This window comes from Rhinatrema bivittatum, chromosome 5 (genome assembly GCF_901001135.1).
Source record: "Rhinatrema bivittatum chromosome 5, aRhiBiv1.1, whole genome shotgun sequence".
In the NCBI taxonomy this organism is placed as follows: Eukaryota; Metazoa; Chordata; class Amphibia; order Gymnophiona; family Rhinatrematidae; genus Rhinatrema; species Rhinatrema bivittatum.
Genome location: NC_042619.1, coordinates 339515177 through 339530925, shown reverse-complemented (window position 1 = coordinate 339530925; position 15749 = coordinate 339515177). Strand labels below are relative to the sequence as shown.

Sequence of the window (15749 nt, the reverse complement as noted above, 5' to 3'; positions counted from 1 at the left end):
AGATTTTGAACTTTATGTGTAATTGGTATACAGATACCTTGAAAATCAAAAGAGATAGGATAGGCAGTGGTGGGTAATTTTATATTAGAAATAATAATCATTTCAGCTTTTTGAACACTGAGTTGCAATTTATTATGTGTGAGCCAACATTTAACTGTAATTATACATAGAGATAATATTTTGAAAGTATAAGCCCAGGAAGGATCATATGGTACAAAGAACTGAATGTTGGCAGTGTATGATTTATAATTAATACTGAGGTAGGCAAAGACTTTGCATATGTTGAATAATGTGTCCAATAAAGATGAATCTTACAGCACTCCAGTATTGATTGGGTATCTATCTGAGACAGCTTTACCTATTCTAATTTGTTGTGATCATTGGGTGAAATAAGAGGAGAACCAGTTTAGAACTGTTACAGCTTATGGATTGAAATGAGTATTGCATGTTATATCATATCAAATGCTGACGATATGTCAAGTAAAAACATAACATAATCAATATTCATGTCAGATCCCCTTAATGTAGTCTTAGCATTAGAGAGAGAGAAGAGTCTCAATACTAAATGCTTTGTGGAAGCCAAACTGAAACGGGTCAAGTATTGATTTTCCTCCAAAAACTCTGTAAGTTGTTCAAGTACTGCTGCCTCTATCACTTTTCTCAGAAAGTGCAAGGAGGAAATTGGTCAGTAATTAGAACAGATGGATCAGCATTTCTTTATTTCGATATGGGTCTTATTATGGCCTGATTCAATGGAAAAGGAAATGTTCCAGTAGAGAGAGAAAGTCTGGTAATATCTGCAGTGCAAAAACTAATATTTCATCTGTCTCAGGATAGCCAAAGGGCAAGAATTTAGTGGGGATGAACTGGAGTTCATTCGTATTATGATGGAGGAGATATTACTACTTGAGATAGAATCAAAGGTGTCCCAAGAGGGACAATCAGAAACAGTCTTCTCAATAGGAATAATTGTCTGGTAGGAAACTGTTTTATATTGTTTGAATTTTATCTTTAAAGAAGACTGCACCTTAAACCAAATTTCCTTTCGGGGGAGTTAATGATTTAGCTGTACGATAAAGCTGAGAGAGATTGTTTCCAACTGCATGTATTTTGCTGGAGTAATATTGGTTTTTTGAAGCATTAATGTTTTTACAGTACATTGATAACTGCAATAGATAAGCAGTTTTGGTGATTACCATTGAATATTTGCGCCATCTACATTCAGCACCATATGTGCTTGTTTCTTACTTTTTAAAGCTGGTATAAACCAAGAAGCAAATTTAGTATGCTTCAAAAGAATTATCTTGTTGGTGTTACCTCATCAGCAACAGTTAATAACATGTCGTTCCAATCATGAATAACTTGATCAATATTAGAGACTTGTAAATCAACTATTTTGGGAGTCCATAATGTTCTAAATTGGTCAACATCAAAAAGGCCTCACTTCACTATAAAACTTGATCATTTAGAGATTTTACTCGGCCTCCCTTCCATGCATTAAGAAAGGTGGAAGGAAGGCCAAACAATTACCGGCATAGTTAAAAGGTGAAGTGAAAGAAGCTATTTTATCAAAAAAAAAATCCTTCAAAAATTGGAAGAAGCATCCATCTGAAGAAAATAGGAAATAGCACAAGCATTGTCAAGTTAGGTGTAAAATATTTATAAGACAGGCTAAGACAGAATTTGAAATTAAGTTGACTGTAGAGGTAAAAGCTCATAATGAAAGCATTTAAAAATATATCTGAAGCGTGAAACCTACGAGGGAGTCAATCGGACCGTTAGATGACCGAGAAGTTAAAGGTCTCTTAGGGAAGATAAGACCATTGTAGAAAGACTAAAAGGTAGATTTTAAGAACCAAGCACAGGCATCCATGTGTGCGCGTTGTCCACATGCGCACATGTACGTGCTGATTGTATAACCTGCACACATTTATGCAAGCTTGTTATAAAATAGGCTACCCGCGCTCATGTGTGTGCGAATCCTGTCTTGATCACATAAGGGGGGAGATTTTAGTAAGTACATGTGGCAATGTCTTAGGCCAGTTTCACTTTTCCTTCCCAGTTCGCCCCTGTAAAGGAGAAAACTTCCTAAACCCTCTACCTTCCTTTTACCCTACCAACCTTGACCCCTAAAACCCTGCTGACTACCCTAGATTTTTTCTTTTAATGTTTATGTAGCAGCAGCAGGTTGCGCAGTCGTCCAATCCTGGAGCGCGCTTCTTCGCAAAACTGACTTGCTGGTGCTGTCTTGGTCTGCCCATGCCCCCACCCATGCCTGCCAGACCCTGCCCGTGGCCTGCCCCTTTTTCCCAAAACCTTCATTATTCGTGTACTGGGAGATACATGCATGGCTGCGGGCCTCTGAAAATCCACGCAACACGCGTGCATCCCAGCCACATGCATATCTCCCAGAATTGTCATGCATAGGGCTTTTAAAATCATCCCTTAAATGAATTTTTTGCTTTTGTGTTTACTAGTGAGGATGTTGAGAAGATACCAATTCCAGAGATGGTTTTCAAGGGTTATGAGTCAGATGAACTGAACCGAATCATTGTGAATCTGGAAGATGTAGGTGGGACCAGTTGAACCTGACTGTCCTTGAACTAATAAAAGATAACCCCACCCCCCCCCCATCAGCTATAATCATACATTTGGGGGGTAATGACCTGCTTCACACTAGGAGCGTTTTACTCACACAAAAAATACAAAGAGATTTAGTTACACTGTATAACATGTCCCCACAGTCGGTAATCATCTAGTCCTATATCAACCCCCGTAGGATCTGGAGAAGTGAGCGATCACACCATGCTATAGAAAAAGTTAGAAAGAAAATTAATAAATGGATTGCAAAATTTCATGCCCACAGTTAACGGTTTATGTGTTAAGCACGATTTACTTGATGAAAGCCCAGGTTTGTTCAGGCCAGATGGAGCACATCTGTCTGATATAGGGTGGGATATTTTCAACACTGATCTCCAAGAGTTATTTATTTATTTGTTTTATTTAATGTTTTTTATAGACCGACATTCATTGGGAACATCACATCGGTTTCCAGGTAACAAAAATTCAGCAACGGGCTTTACAGTTAAATTGCAGTCGAGAAACAAAATCAAGTAACAACTACAGTATCGGGAGTTTACCAAAACTTGAAATCAAACCAGAAAAGGGGGAGTATACTAAAGCTAGATATCAAACCAGAAGAGGGGGAAAAGCTATATGAAAGATAAAAACCAAAACGAAACAGAAAGGGTAGAAATAGGAAAGGGGTGAGGATATACACTGCATATAGATGGTTGAGGAGATGAGATAAGAGTAGGGGGGATTCCAGAATATTTACAGGTGAACGGAGGAGATATACACAGCATGTGGAAAAATTGTATAGATGAGATGAGGGTATAGGGGATTCCAGAATATTTACAATAAGATGCTTTAGGATCTTTACAATAAATTGCGTTGAGATCTGAATAGTAGCAGAAGCTATTTAGAGAGTGGTCAACCTAAAAGAGAAATAACGGGAATGCAATATAACAAGAGGTACAAAAGTATATGAGAAGTTGTTTGGTAAAGTCAAGAAAAGGTCTACTTGAACAGCCAAGTTTTGAGTTTTTGTTTGAATTTTTCTGGACAGAGTTCTTGGCGTAAAGCAGTTGGCATGGTGTTCCATAATGCAGGTCCTGCAATAGAAAGTGAGCGATCTTTAGTGGAGGTGAGGTGGGTGAGTTTGGGTGAAGGTGTGTATAGTGTTGCCTAGTAATGCGATCTGGTAGATCTAGAGGTGGTACGAAACTGAAGGGAGTCATTAAACCAGAGCATACTTGGGTTGTGAAGGGATTTGTGTATGAGGGAGAGTATCTTAAATTGGATTCGGGAGGAGATAGGGAGCCAATGAATTTTTTGAGAATTGGGGTAATATGCTATTTTTTGCAGGTGCCAGTTAGAATGCGTGTGGCGGTATTTTCAAGGATTTGGAGAGGGTCTATAGTGTTTTTGGGAAGGCCAAGGAGGATGGTATTGGCATAATCAATTTTAGAGCAAATGATAGACTGTAGTACTGAGCGGAAGTCGTTGAGGTGCAGAAGGGGTTTAAGCTTTTCTAGTGTATGGAGTTTGAAATAGCCATCTTTTAGTGTGGAGTTGATAAATTTTTTAAAATTAAGTTGAGTGTCAAATGTGACATCTAAGTCCCGTACATGTTGAGAGAATGATATTTATTTATTTATTTATTTAAAAACTTTTCTATACCGTCATTAAGTTAGGTACCATCATAACGGTTTACAATAAGGCACAAATAATAATATTGGAAACTATAATAAATCTATCATTAATTAGGTGCCAAGACTTTACAGTAACATAGCTCGTTTATAATTACTCATAATTGGAAGTGTTATATCATAATATATCATGTCCATTCTGTATTATAACAGATTTTAAAATTCTAAAATCAAGAGCAAACATGTTTAAAATAAAAAATAGAATATATATACCCGTGTAGATTGCGGTAGCATGCTTGAGTGTTCTGCGATCGCTTTTCTTATTCTCTGTGTTCTACTCTCCTTTCTCTTTGTTGTACGCCTGTTTGAATAACCATGTTTTTAAATGTTTTCTGAAGGTTTTGATGTATCTTTGCAAGCGGATCTCGACGGGCATGGAGTTCCATAGTATAGGACCTGCTAAGGAGAGTGCTCTATCCCTTACTTGGGTTAGTTTGGCTGTTTTGATTGAGGGGATGGACAGTAAAGCTTTATTAGCTGATCTCAGGTTTCTGTTAGGGACGTGTACGTGGAGGGCTGTATTCAGCCAATCAGCATTTTCATTATGTATTAGCTTATGTATTGTACACAGAGTTTTATACTGTATTCTTTGCTCGATGGGTAGCCAGTGTAATTCCATCAGGGTTTCAGTGATGTGATCTCTTTTACTTTTACCAGTCAGAATTCTGGCGGCCGTGATCTGCATTATTTGGAGTGGTCTGATTGTTATGTATGGTAACCCAAGTAGGAGGGTATTACAGTAATCAGTGCTAGCGAAAATAAGAGCTTGTAACACTGAACGGAAATTACTTGCTGTAAGTAGCGGTTTTAGTCTTCTGAGGGTCATGAGTTTAGCGTAACCTTCCCTTACTTTTAATGATATGTGTTGTTTTAAGTTAAGTTCTGTATCAATTATCACTCCGAGGTGTCTCACTTTCTCTGAAAGTTTAATTGTTTGGTTGTTTTTAAGTATGATAGGGTTTTGGATGATTTCAATGTTTCTACGTTCCAATAGTAGGAATTCAGTTTTTTCTATGTTGATCACTAATTCCATCTGGTTTAGTAATTGTTTAATGATATCCAGATACATATTGGCTATGTTCAGAGTATTTTCAATTGTCTGATCAATGGGTAAGATTATTTGGATGTCGTCAGCATAAATGTAGTGTGAGATGTTTAGACCAGCTAGTAGGTGACAGAGTGGTAGTAGGTATATGTTGAATAGAGTGGCCGATAAAGCTGATCCCTGTAGGACTCCAGTTTGAAGTCTTATTTTATTTGACATTACATCTTTTATCTGCACTTGGTAGTATCTGTTGTCCAGGTATGATTGAAACCAATTGATTGTTTTATTACTTAGGCCTATTTCTTCTAATCTATGTAGTAGGATGTTGTGATTCACTGTATCAAATGCTGCTGATAGGTCAAGCATCATTAGGATGTACCGCTTACCGCTGTCAAAGCCTCTCATGATGTTATCTGTTAGGGCAAGCAGTAGCGTTTCAGTACTGTAGTTTTTGCGAAAGTCATGTTGTGATGGATATAGGATATAGGATATAAATGTTCCGCAAGCTGTTTTTGTATGGATTTTTCTATTAATTTTGCTATTAGTGGTAAGTTTGACACTGGCCTATAATTGTTCAGGATGTTTGGGTCATTGTTTTTTTTCTTTAAAATTGGTTTAACAATTGCTCCTTTTAGAGAGTCTGGCATATTTCCTTCTGTCGGGGATAGATTAATAATTTTTGTTAGTGTTGGGGATACTGTATTGACTATTTTTTTGATGTCTATGGTTGGTATGGTGTCAACTGCATGTGGGGCAGGATTAATTCTTTTTAGCATGGATTCGACTTCTAGTTCTGAAATCTCATTGAATTCTGACCATTGATTAACATCTCGTTTTTGCATTTTAATGGTTTGTTTGGTTGAGTTAGGAATCTTGTTTTTTAGGTTCATAATTTTTTCATTGAAGAAAGTGGCTATTTCATTACATTTATTTTCTGGTAAATTTTGGGGAGTATCCGTTTTATCATTGATAAGATTATTTACGATGCTGAATAGTGTTCTTGGGTTGTTTCCAAATTTTTCTATTTTAGTACTGTAATATTGTTTTTTAGCGTTAAGTATGGTTTGTTTATAGTAGGCTAGATGTTTTCTATATTTAGTTAGGTGTTCTTGTGTTTTGTTTTTTTTCCATTTTCTCTCTTTTTTCTCAGATTTCTTTTGATTTCTTTTATCTTTTCATTGTGCCATTGTTTAGATGCTTTGGGTTCTTTTATTTTAATGTTTTTTATTGGGTTAATCTCATCTGCTAGATTCTTGGTGGTTTGTATCCATGATGTGATTGCGGAGTGGCAGTTGGTGTAGTCCACATCAGTTAGTTTTACTTCTAATTCGTCTTTCAGAGATGTTGGAAAGGTGAGAGAATGATGGTGGTGTGTTGGGGTGCAATAATCATGAGTTCTGTTTTTATGGTGTTGAGAGCTAGGTTTAGATTAGTAAGGAGATTGTTGATGGAAGAGAGTCCCATGTGTTAAGGGCCTTGAGTAGGGAGTCAGTGATGGGTATAATGATTTGCACGTCGTCAGCATATATGAAGTGCGGGAGACCGAGATCTGAGAGAAGGTGGCAGAGAGGGCAGCAGGCATATGTTGAACAGTGTGGAGGATAGGGAGGAGCCTTGTGGCACACCTCGTGTTATGTTGATTGCCCTGGATTCATTATTTCCTATTTTGACTTTGAAATGTCTATTCAAAGGTAAGTTTTAAACCAGCGAAGAGGGATTTCAGAGATTCCAATTTCAATGAGCCAGTTGATTAGAATGTTGTGGCTGATGGTATCGAAAGCTGAGGAAATGTCTAGTAGGGCTAGCATGTATGAATGGCCTTTATCAAGGCCTTTAAGGAGGTAATCAGAGATGGAGGTCAGGAGTGTCTCCATGCTGAAATGTTTATAGAAACTGTGTTGAGATGGGAAAAGAAGGCGGTGTTGCTTTAAATATTCGGTTAGTTGCAGGTTAACATTTTTTTTGAGAATTTTTGCTTTGAAGAGCAAATTGGATATGGGGCGGTAGTTGCCAGATCTGATGGGTCAAGTTTGGGTTTCTTTAGTAAGGGCTTGACAATAGCATGTATGAGAGGGGTGGGGATGGTTCCGAGGGTGATAGAGCTGTTAACGATATTAGCTATGGGTCGAGATATTATGTTGGGGATGGACAGGAAAGATTTGGTGGGATCGTATCAGATGGATGTGAGGAAGGTCTCATTTTCTTTAGGATTGATTTTATTTCAGTGGAGGCGGTGGACTTGAAGGCGTTTAAGTTAGCATTCATGTTTTTGGGGAGGGGTTTGATGGGTGCAGTGGTTGTTGGAAAGCGTGTTGTGAGTTTAGATATTTTATCATGGAAGTATTGTGCTAGTTCCTCACATTTCATATTGGCTTCCTCGCTGGGTATAGGTATGAGCGAGGTCTGAGACAAATGAGAAGAGAGCTCTTGGGTAAAATTGTAGGTTATGGATTCTTTGCACATAGAAGTCTCTTTTTGTTTTTAGTAAGTTCTCACGGTAAATATGTAGGAGGGTTCTGTACTTTGCTAGTTGTGTGGGGAAGGCTTCTTTGCACCATTTCTTTTCTTGTATTCTTAAGTTGTGCTTCATAGTTTTTAACCATGGTTTTTTTGAGTTAGGTGAAGGGTTTATTTCTTTTGTTAGTAAAGGGCAGATCTTGTTGGCGATATTGCTGGTGAGGTGATTCCAGGATGAGAGGGCAGATTCGGAATCAATGAGATCAAGATTATTAATATTATTGGAGAGGGCATCTATTAAGTCATCCCTGGTGCATAGTTTTCTGAAGTGAATGATTGTTTTTGCGCTTGTATAAGTGGTGGTTTTTTTTAGGTAACAGGTTGTTCGAATGAGGAAGTGATCAGACCGGGGGGGGGGGGGGGGGGGGGGGTATCTGGAAGGAGAAGAGAGTTTGTGAAGATTAAGTCAAGGGAGTGGCCTGCTTTGTGCATGGGATTAGTTATGATCTGTTTGAGTCCCATGGCATTAAAGGAAGCCAGAAGTGTTTTGCAAGTGGATGATAGTAGGATAGCATCTATTTGAAGGTTAAAGTCTCCTAGGATGATGGCAGGTATGTCAAATGTAATATTTGTGGCTATGAATTCGATGAGGGGGGATATGTTACTCTCTAGAGTACCTGGGACGGTGTAGACTAGACAGATTTGTAGTTTTGAGGATTTGAAAAGACCAATTTCGAATTTGGGAGGAAGATTGACAGATTGTGGTAATAGCTTGAGTTCCTTCTTTGCAGCGAGAAGGAGACCTCCGCCTCTTTTCTTAGGTCAAGGTATAGAGAAGATGTCATAGGATTGTAAAGGGAGTTGGTTTAGCAGAATTGTATCAGTTTCCTTGAGCCATGTCTCAGTGATAGAACATATGTCGGGTTTCTCATCAAGGAGAAGGCCGTGGAGTATGGGGGTTTTTTTAGCTAGGGATTGTGAATTAAATAGAATCAGGGTGAATGCTGTGAGGCCAAGAAGTTGTGTGAGTGGAGTTAGCATGATTGGTACTAAAGACCTGTGTAGAGAATAGGGATGGGTAAGTTTGTGTGCGTTGCGCTTGGGGTAGTAGTGTTTGAGTATAGGTATAGTATGTGTCAGCATGTTTAATATGATTATTGCTAGTTAGAAGTAGAGGCAGTGGCAGAGGATAGGTGGTAAGAGGGTGGTGGTGAGATGATAGGAGCAGAGGTGGTTGGTTTGGGGGTAGGAGGAAGGAGAGGATGTGGCACAAAGGGAGAGTACCAGCTGAGGGGGGGGGGAAGATGAAGGGATTATGTGAAAGCAGAGTGGGGATGGAATCGAGGCCATCTTGCCACTAATGGCCGCAGCTGATGGAGAGGGTGGGGGGTTTCCCGGTAAGCGGATTCGCTACCAGGGAACCGTGGCATTTAGCTAGAGTGGGAGACGCTACTTTAGAAACCTGTCGCAGCCCTTGACTTTGCAGCGCGGTGACCAGCATATGGGTTACATAGGGCATGGGCTGGGGGCCAGTGGCCCCCGAAGCACTGGAGCAGGTGGCTCTGACTGGGCCAGCGGCACAACAGGTCCGACACAGACCCTTGACACTTCGATGGCCGAGGGGAGAGTGAGAGGAGGAGTACTGAGGCGCTTAGTCCAAACGACCCTGACTTCTACGGTCGGGTCACCGGCAATGACCCTGTGGCTTCGATGGCCAGGTGTCAGTGGCAGCTGCCCGGCTTCTACGGCCGGGGGGCGTACACACCCGTCAGCGGAATTATGGGCTTAGCACTTGGTAGCAGGAGGTGCTGGTCATCAAGATTAATAAGGTTTTTACAATGTTATATTATTATGCTAATGTTGCTATATTTATATATGGGCTGTGGCCATTAATTTATCCATCCAATAAAACTGTTATCGAATATAAGCTGCGTGAGCCATTGGAATAAATTAAATTTCCTGGGGGGAGGGGAGGAACACGAAAGAGGGAAGTGAATAGACGTAGCCTTTCCACTGCCCACATTGTGACAGCTACAACAGTATACAGCAGTGACACAACTAAATCAGGTTTCTAAGAAGACATTAGGGTAACCTGCAGAGAGTTACAATTCTAAACAGCGGTGACACAGCTAAATCAGGTTTCTAAGAAGACACTGTAACCTGCACAATGACAGCTACAACTGTAAACCGCATTGACACAACTAAATAAGTTTTCTAAGGAAACATTGGTGTATCCTGCACAGAGTGACAGTTACAACTCTAAACAGCAGTGACACAAATAAAACAGATTTCTAAGAAGATATTAGTGTAATCTGCACAGAGTGACAGCTACAACTGTAAACAGCAGGCACAACTAAATCAGGTTTCTAAGAAGATAGTGTTACCTGCACAGAGTAACAGCTACAACTGTAAACAGCAGTGTCACAACTATATCAGGTTTTAAGAAGACATTAATGTAAGCTGCAGAGAGTGACAGTTGTAATCCTAATAACAGTGACACAACTAAATCAGGTTTCTAAGGAGATCTTAGTGTAACCTGCACAAAGTGACAGTTACAACCCTAATAACAGTGACACAACTAAATCAGATTTCTAAGAAGACAGTGTAATCTGCACAGAGTGACAGCTACAACTGAAAACAGCAGGCACAACTAAATCAGGTTTCTAAGAAGATAGTGTTACCTGCACAGAGTAACAGCTACAACTGTAAACAGCAGTGTCACAACTATATCAGGTTTTAAGAAGACATTAATGTAAGCTGCAGAGAGTGACAGTTGTAATCCTAATAACAGTGACACAACTAAATCAGGTTTCTAAGGAGATCTTAGTGTAACCTGCACAAAGTGACAGTTACAACCCTAATAACAGTGACACAACTAAATCAGATTTCTAAGAAGACAGTGTAATCTGCACAGAGTGACAGCTACAACTGAAAACAGCAGTGACACCACTAAATCAGGTTTCTAAGAGGACATTAGTGTAACCTGCACAGAATGAGAGTTACAACTCTAAACTGCAGTGACACAGCTAAATCAGGTTTCAAAAAAGACAGTGGAACCTGAACAGAGTGACAGCTACATCTGTAAACAGCAGTGACACAACTAAATCAGGTTTCTAAGAAGACATTAAGGTAACCTGCAGAGTGTGACAGTTACAATTCTAAACAGTGACACAGCTAAATCAGATTTCTAAGAAGACAGTGGAACCTGCACAGAGTGACAGCTAGAACTCTAAACAGCAGTGACACCACTAAATCAGGTTTCTAACAGGACATTATTGTAACCTGCACAGAGTGAGATTTACAACTATAAATAGTAGTGACACAACTAAATCAGGTTTCTAAGAAGACAGTGTAACCTGCACAGAGTGACAGCTACAACTGTAAACAGCAGTGACACAACTAAATCAGGTTTCTAAGAAGACATTTGTGTAACCTGCACAGAGTAACAGTTACAACCCTAACAGATCTGTCTTTGGCTTCTGAGAAGCTGGGGTAACATGCACAAAGTGTCTATAATTAAAATTCAAACATCAATGAGGCTGCATGTTTTGCACAACAGCCTCACTTATTTTGGTGGCTGCATGGATTATTACAAAACTTTATAGTAAGATAAAACATGAAAGGTGTTGTAAACTCAAAGAGGAAAACAACATTACCTGAAATGAAGATGGAAGAGACCAGTACTGTAACTGATTTTGTATATGCTTGGGCAGATGTGGATGGTTGTAATAAAAGGATTTAAGTGAAAGAGATTATAGGTAACAGGGTAAAACTGGTGTTGGTTTGCATATGGGAATTTATATGCTCATCTACCCAAAATTGTAGAAAAATCAGAAGAAGAAATTCAACTAGGCAGCCTGGATGGGCCATTAGGTTTTTACCTGTTGTCATTTACTACATTACTCTGTTACTTATATATGTCTGGAATGTTCTTCTTCAGTTAGTATGTCTTTCTTCCTCTCTGACCATATTCAAGTCCCACCTATAAACTCACCATTTTTTGTTTGCTTTTAAATCCAAAAACCCAGTCTTTAATAGATCTTTTAATAAAAATAAATACTAGCCCTCTAACTCAAAACATGCTTACTCTAACAGTTACTTGTAATATATTTGTCTTTTCTTTGTGTCTCAACTACATTGTAAGCTCTGCTGATTAGGAACTTTCGCCTATGTGTATTTCTTTGGTACTGATATACCTAGTAATGCTTTAGAAATGTTAAGTAGTAATAATTAATTTGCATCTGATGTTTATATTTACAGTTTTTATCAAAAGAAAATAAGGATGTTTTATTTCTTGTACATGTACAGGGGCAAAGGTGATTATCATCGATTAGGTCATGGATCTGATGACCATGTTAGAAGACCTCGGCAAGTTCAGGGGTTGCAAGGGAAGAAGGTCATTGCTGTTGCCACTGGTTCCTTACACTGCATTTGTTGCACAGAAGATGGTAAATAAAAAATTATTTTTTTAAGTTTTGAATTCATAGAGCAGTGTTTTCTGCCAGTGCATTAAGGTATTGTAAATATATTATATTCAATGCATAAACTCATAAAATGGTTGCATGTGATAAACTCTGGTGCATACCATACTTCATAAAATAGAAAGGATGAGCCATGCTAGCACACCAAAATTAAATTATTGAAAAGAAAATCATCTAAATAAATGAGACATACCTTTTCAATGGTTTGTGATTCAAGCTTCTCGTCTGGTACTCGTCTAGTGTCTTCTCAGGCATTATTTTCTTTAAAAAGGAGGCCTTAGTATTCTTGAATGTTTACATCTTTAAATATTCATTAGACTTTAAAAAAAATATTTTTATTTATAACATTTTTGCACCCCCATTCTGTGTTCTACTTGAAAATTATATTCTTGTAACATCCATTATAAAAAGAAAAATTATGTGTCCTGATCATTTTAAAGAAAACAATAAGGGGGGAAAGAGAGAATACTGAAGAGAAAAAGGAAATTAACAGAAGCAAGGCATTAGCTAGAGATACATGCCAAAAAATAAACAAAGGATATTTAAGTCTCTGGGGAAAACAGGATGAAGTCAAAACTTTCCTGGTGTTCAGAAAGGATTTGAGCTGTTCCGGTGAGAAGAACACACAAAAATCAGAGCAATACTTGATGAAACATTTACAAGGATTACATAATATAAAGGTTGCCCAATATCCATAGTCTCTTTTTTTAAAGCCAGGAACCCCCTCCTTCTTTCTTGGGTAACTTTGCTGACGTCGGGAAAAATTCTAATCTTTTCACCGTGAAATACTGAGTCCAGATTCCGAAAAGAAGACATAACAAGGCGAACAGCAAGATCTGCTAGGAAAGAAACTACAAGAGTAACACAATCAGTAATCTCTAAAGTAGATGTCTCCAAAAACTTAGTCAGATTTAGGTGAGTTTCCATGAACATGCTCTACTAAACTAGGAGAGAGCGAGACAAAGCAGGAAGAAAGGAAATTTTATTTATTGTGGGAAGTTTATCCTGAAGAATCTTCAAGACCTCAAGAAAATATCTTTTTAAAGTCAACAAAGGAAGCTCACCTACATATTTAGGAAAATTCAAAAAACTTAAATTCAGTCTGAATGAGGAGTTTTCCAAGAACTCAGTACGACAAGACATAGAATCACGCTCCTGGATTAAAGTAGCTTGGACAGCTTGAAATTTTTTCCACGTCCTGTGATAAAAAATCAATTTGCATACTAATATCCTGAAGTCTTGTCTCATGATTCGATACCTGAGGTTCCAATTTAGTTAGTACTGAATCCATTTTGGAAGTGGAAACAGAATTTTAGCAAAGTGCTCCAGTAGTTCCCAAAATGCATCTATTTTGACTACTGCAGGTTTCTTGAGCTTGGTTACCAACTCACCCGGCACAGGGTCAGCTGAAGAACCAGAGGCGGTCAATATAGATGAAACACCAGGCTGTGGAAACCTCAAAGAAGAAAACAAAGCCTCTTCTTCGTTGATATCCGCTGACCAACCAAGTGGATCCAAGCCTGCTGCATTGGTAAGGCACAGTGGCACAGCAAGCTCCTCTGCTCCCTCCCTCATGGGTACTAGCAGCACATCGTCATCCAGTGCCACTTCCTCGGAGATGCTAAACCCTGAACCAACAGTAGATCCTGCTCCCGAGGGAAACCTCCTCCCCTTACAGAAGCACTACTTCCTTAGTAAAAACTGCAACAGGGACCTCCTCAGAAAAACAGAGCATGCCAGACATAAAGGAAATGATAAATTGCTGACCAGAAAGGTGAGTAGACTCAGCAGGGAAAGTCTTCACCTTTCCTTTTTGCTTAGGACCATATTCAGGAAACAAAAATGAAATGTGAAGAGAGGTCAGCATCCTCCGTCTGAACTCAAGCAGCCATCTTGCTCTGCCTTCCCAAATATTCATTAGACTTATAAAGGTATGCTCCTTTCAGTTTTTTTCTAACAATTTTTCTCATTTTATCAAAGTTTCCCTTTTGAAAGTTTAGCACGAGAGCCTTGGATTTGCACACTGTTCCTTTTCCAGTCATTAAATCAAATTTGATCATATTATGATCACTATTGCCAAGCGGCCCCACCACCGTTACCTCTCTCACCAAGTCATGTGCTCCCGTCAGGTGAGAAGGTGAGAAGATTACTTCATCATCTGTATACTTGGCTGCATACTTCTTGTGAAGCTGTAACACCTCATTCATGGCAGTTGCAAACACGCAGCAGCCACATGAAGGCCAAACGGCATAACTACAAACTGGTAAAGGCTGATGGGCATGGAGAATTCTGTTTTCTCCTTTGAGGATACTTCTAATGAAATTTACCAATAACCTTTTCAAATGTCTAAAGTCGTGCGCCCCCTAACTTATCTAATAACTCATCTACCCTGGGCCTGCAAAAGGCATCAAAGCGTGATATGGTGTTAATTCTTCGGAAATCTATGCGGAACCTGGTATTCCCATCTGCCTTGGGCACCAATACAATGGGGCTGGACCAAGGGCTCTGTGACTTCTTAATTACCCCAAACTTGATCATTTCCTCCACCCTTCAAGCAACTTCTGCCCTCTTAACCTTAGGAAGTCTGTAAGGCCTTTGTTGTACCACTTCTCCTGGGATAGTTATGACACATGTTCTTCCGGGATAGGGGGAAAACACATCTCGGTTCGGGGGCCCATTTCATCCTGCTCCTCTCTGTGTTCTCCCACAAAACTTCATGCTCGTGGTGAAAACATACGGGCAGATTTTCAAAGGGTTACACGCGTAGCATACGCGCATAACCCCTGAAGAGCTGCCCCTGCGCGTGCCAAGCCTATCTTGCATGTTATAAAATTGGGCGTAGATTTGTTTGCGCCAGGTTGCACGAACAAATCTGCGCCCACGCGCAGGTTTTAAAATCTGCCCCATACTGTGTAAGTAGTCGTTGTGTAATCACTGACTGTTCTTCCATTAGTTTCAGCATTGGGACCTTCTGTTGTCATTGCTGTCTCATTATTTCTTCAATCTGGTGGGTTGATCATTTTGGGTCTGCTTGGCTATCCACTGCAAGATCCCTTTGATGGACATCTTGGCAGGTCTTATAATTTATTGGAGTGCAGCATTGCCAAGGATGCAAGGTCTTTGTGGTCACTCTGGTTTATTCATGTGGCTCGATGATCCCACTTCTATAACCAAGTGTCAGGTCTTCAGCTCTCTGAGGATGCTTCTTCATAGATAGGAGTGTGAATTGTCCCCCTTTCCTTCTGAAAGTGGATGGCTGTTTTTGTTCGCAGATTGTCTAGGTACAGTGTGGAAAATAACAACAACAACAACAACTGGAGAGTTCTGACTGTCTCCAATCCTAACCCTGGGCTCTCCCACCTTGGTTAATTCTCAGGTTTGCTTAGCCCAGGTACAGCAATGCAGAATTGAGGGAAATGTTAAATTCCAAGTCTAGGATACCAAACAAGGTGGGTTTTTTCTCATCTCAGTTCCCAGGGTTGCCCAGCTAACCAC

At 39.5% G+C, this 15749-nt stretch overlaps 1 protein-coding gene across 1 annotated transcript in view; it reads left to right on the top strand.

The window, feature by feature from the left end:
• LOC115092958 (E3 ubiquitin-protein ligase HERC2-like) overlaps window positions 1–15749 on the top strand; it is a 2733734-nt gene that overhangs the window by 2366451 nt on the left and 351534 nt on the right. The window contains 1 exon segment of the mRNA XM_029604466.1: window positions 12082–12221. Within this exon segment, the coding sequence (XP_029460326.1) occupies window positions 12082–12221 (140 nt within the window).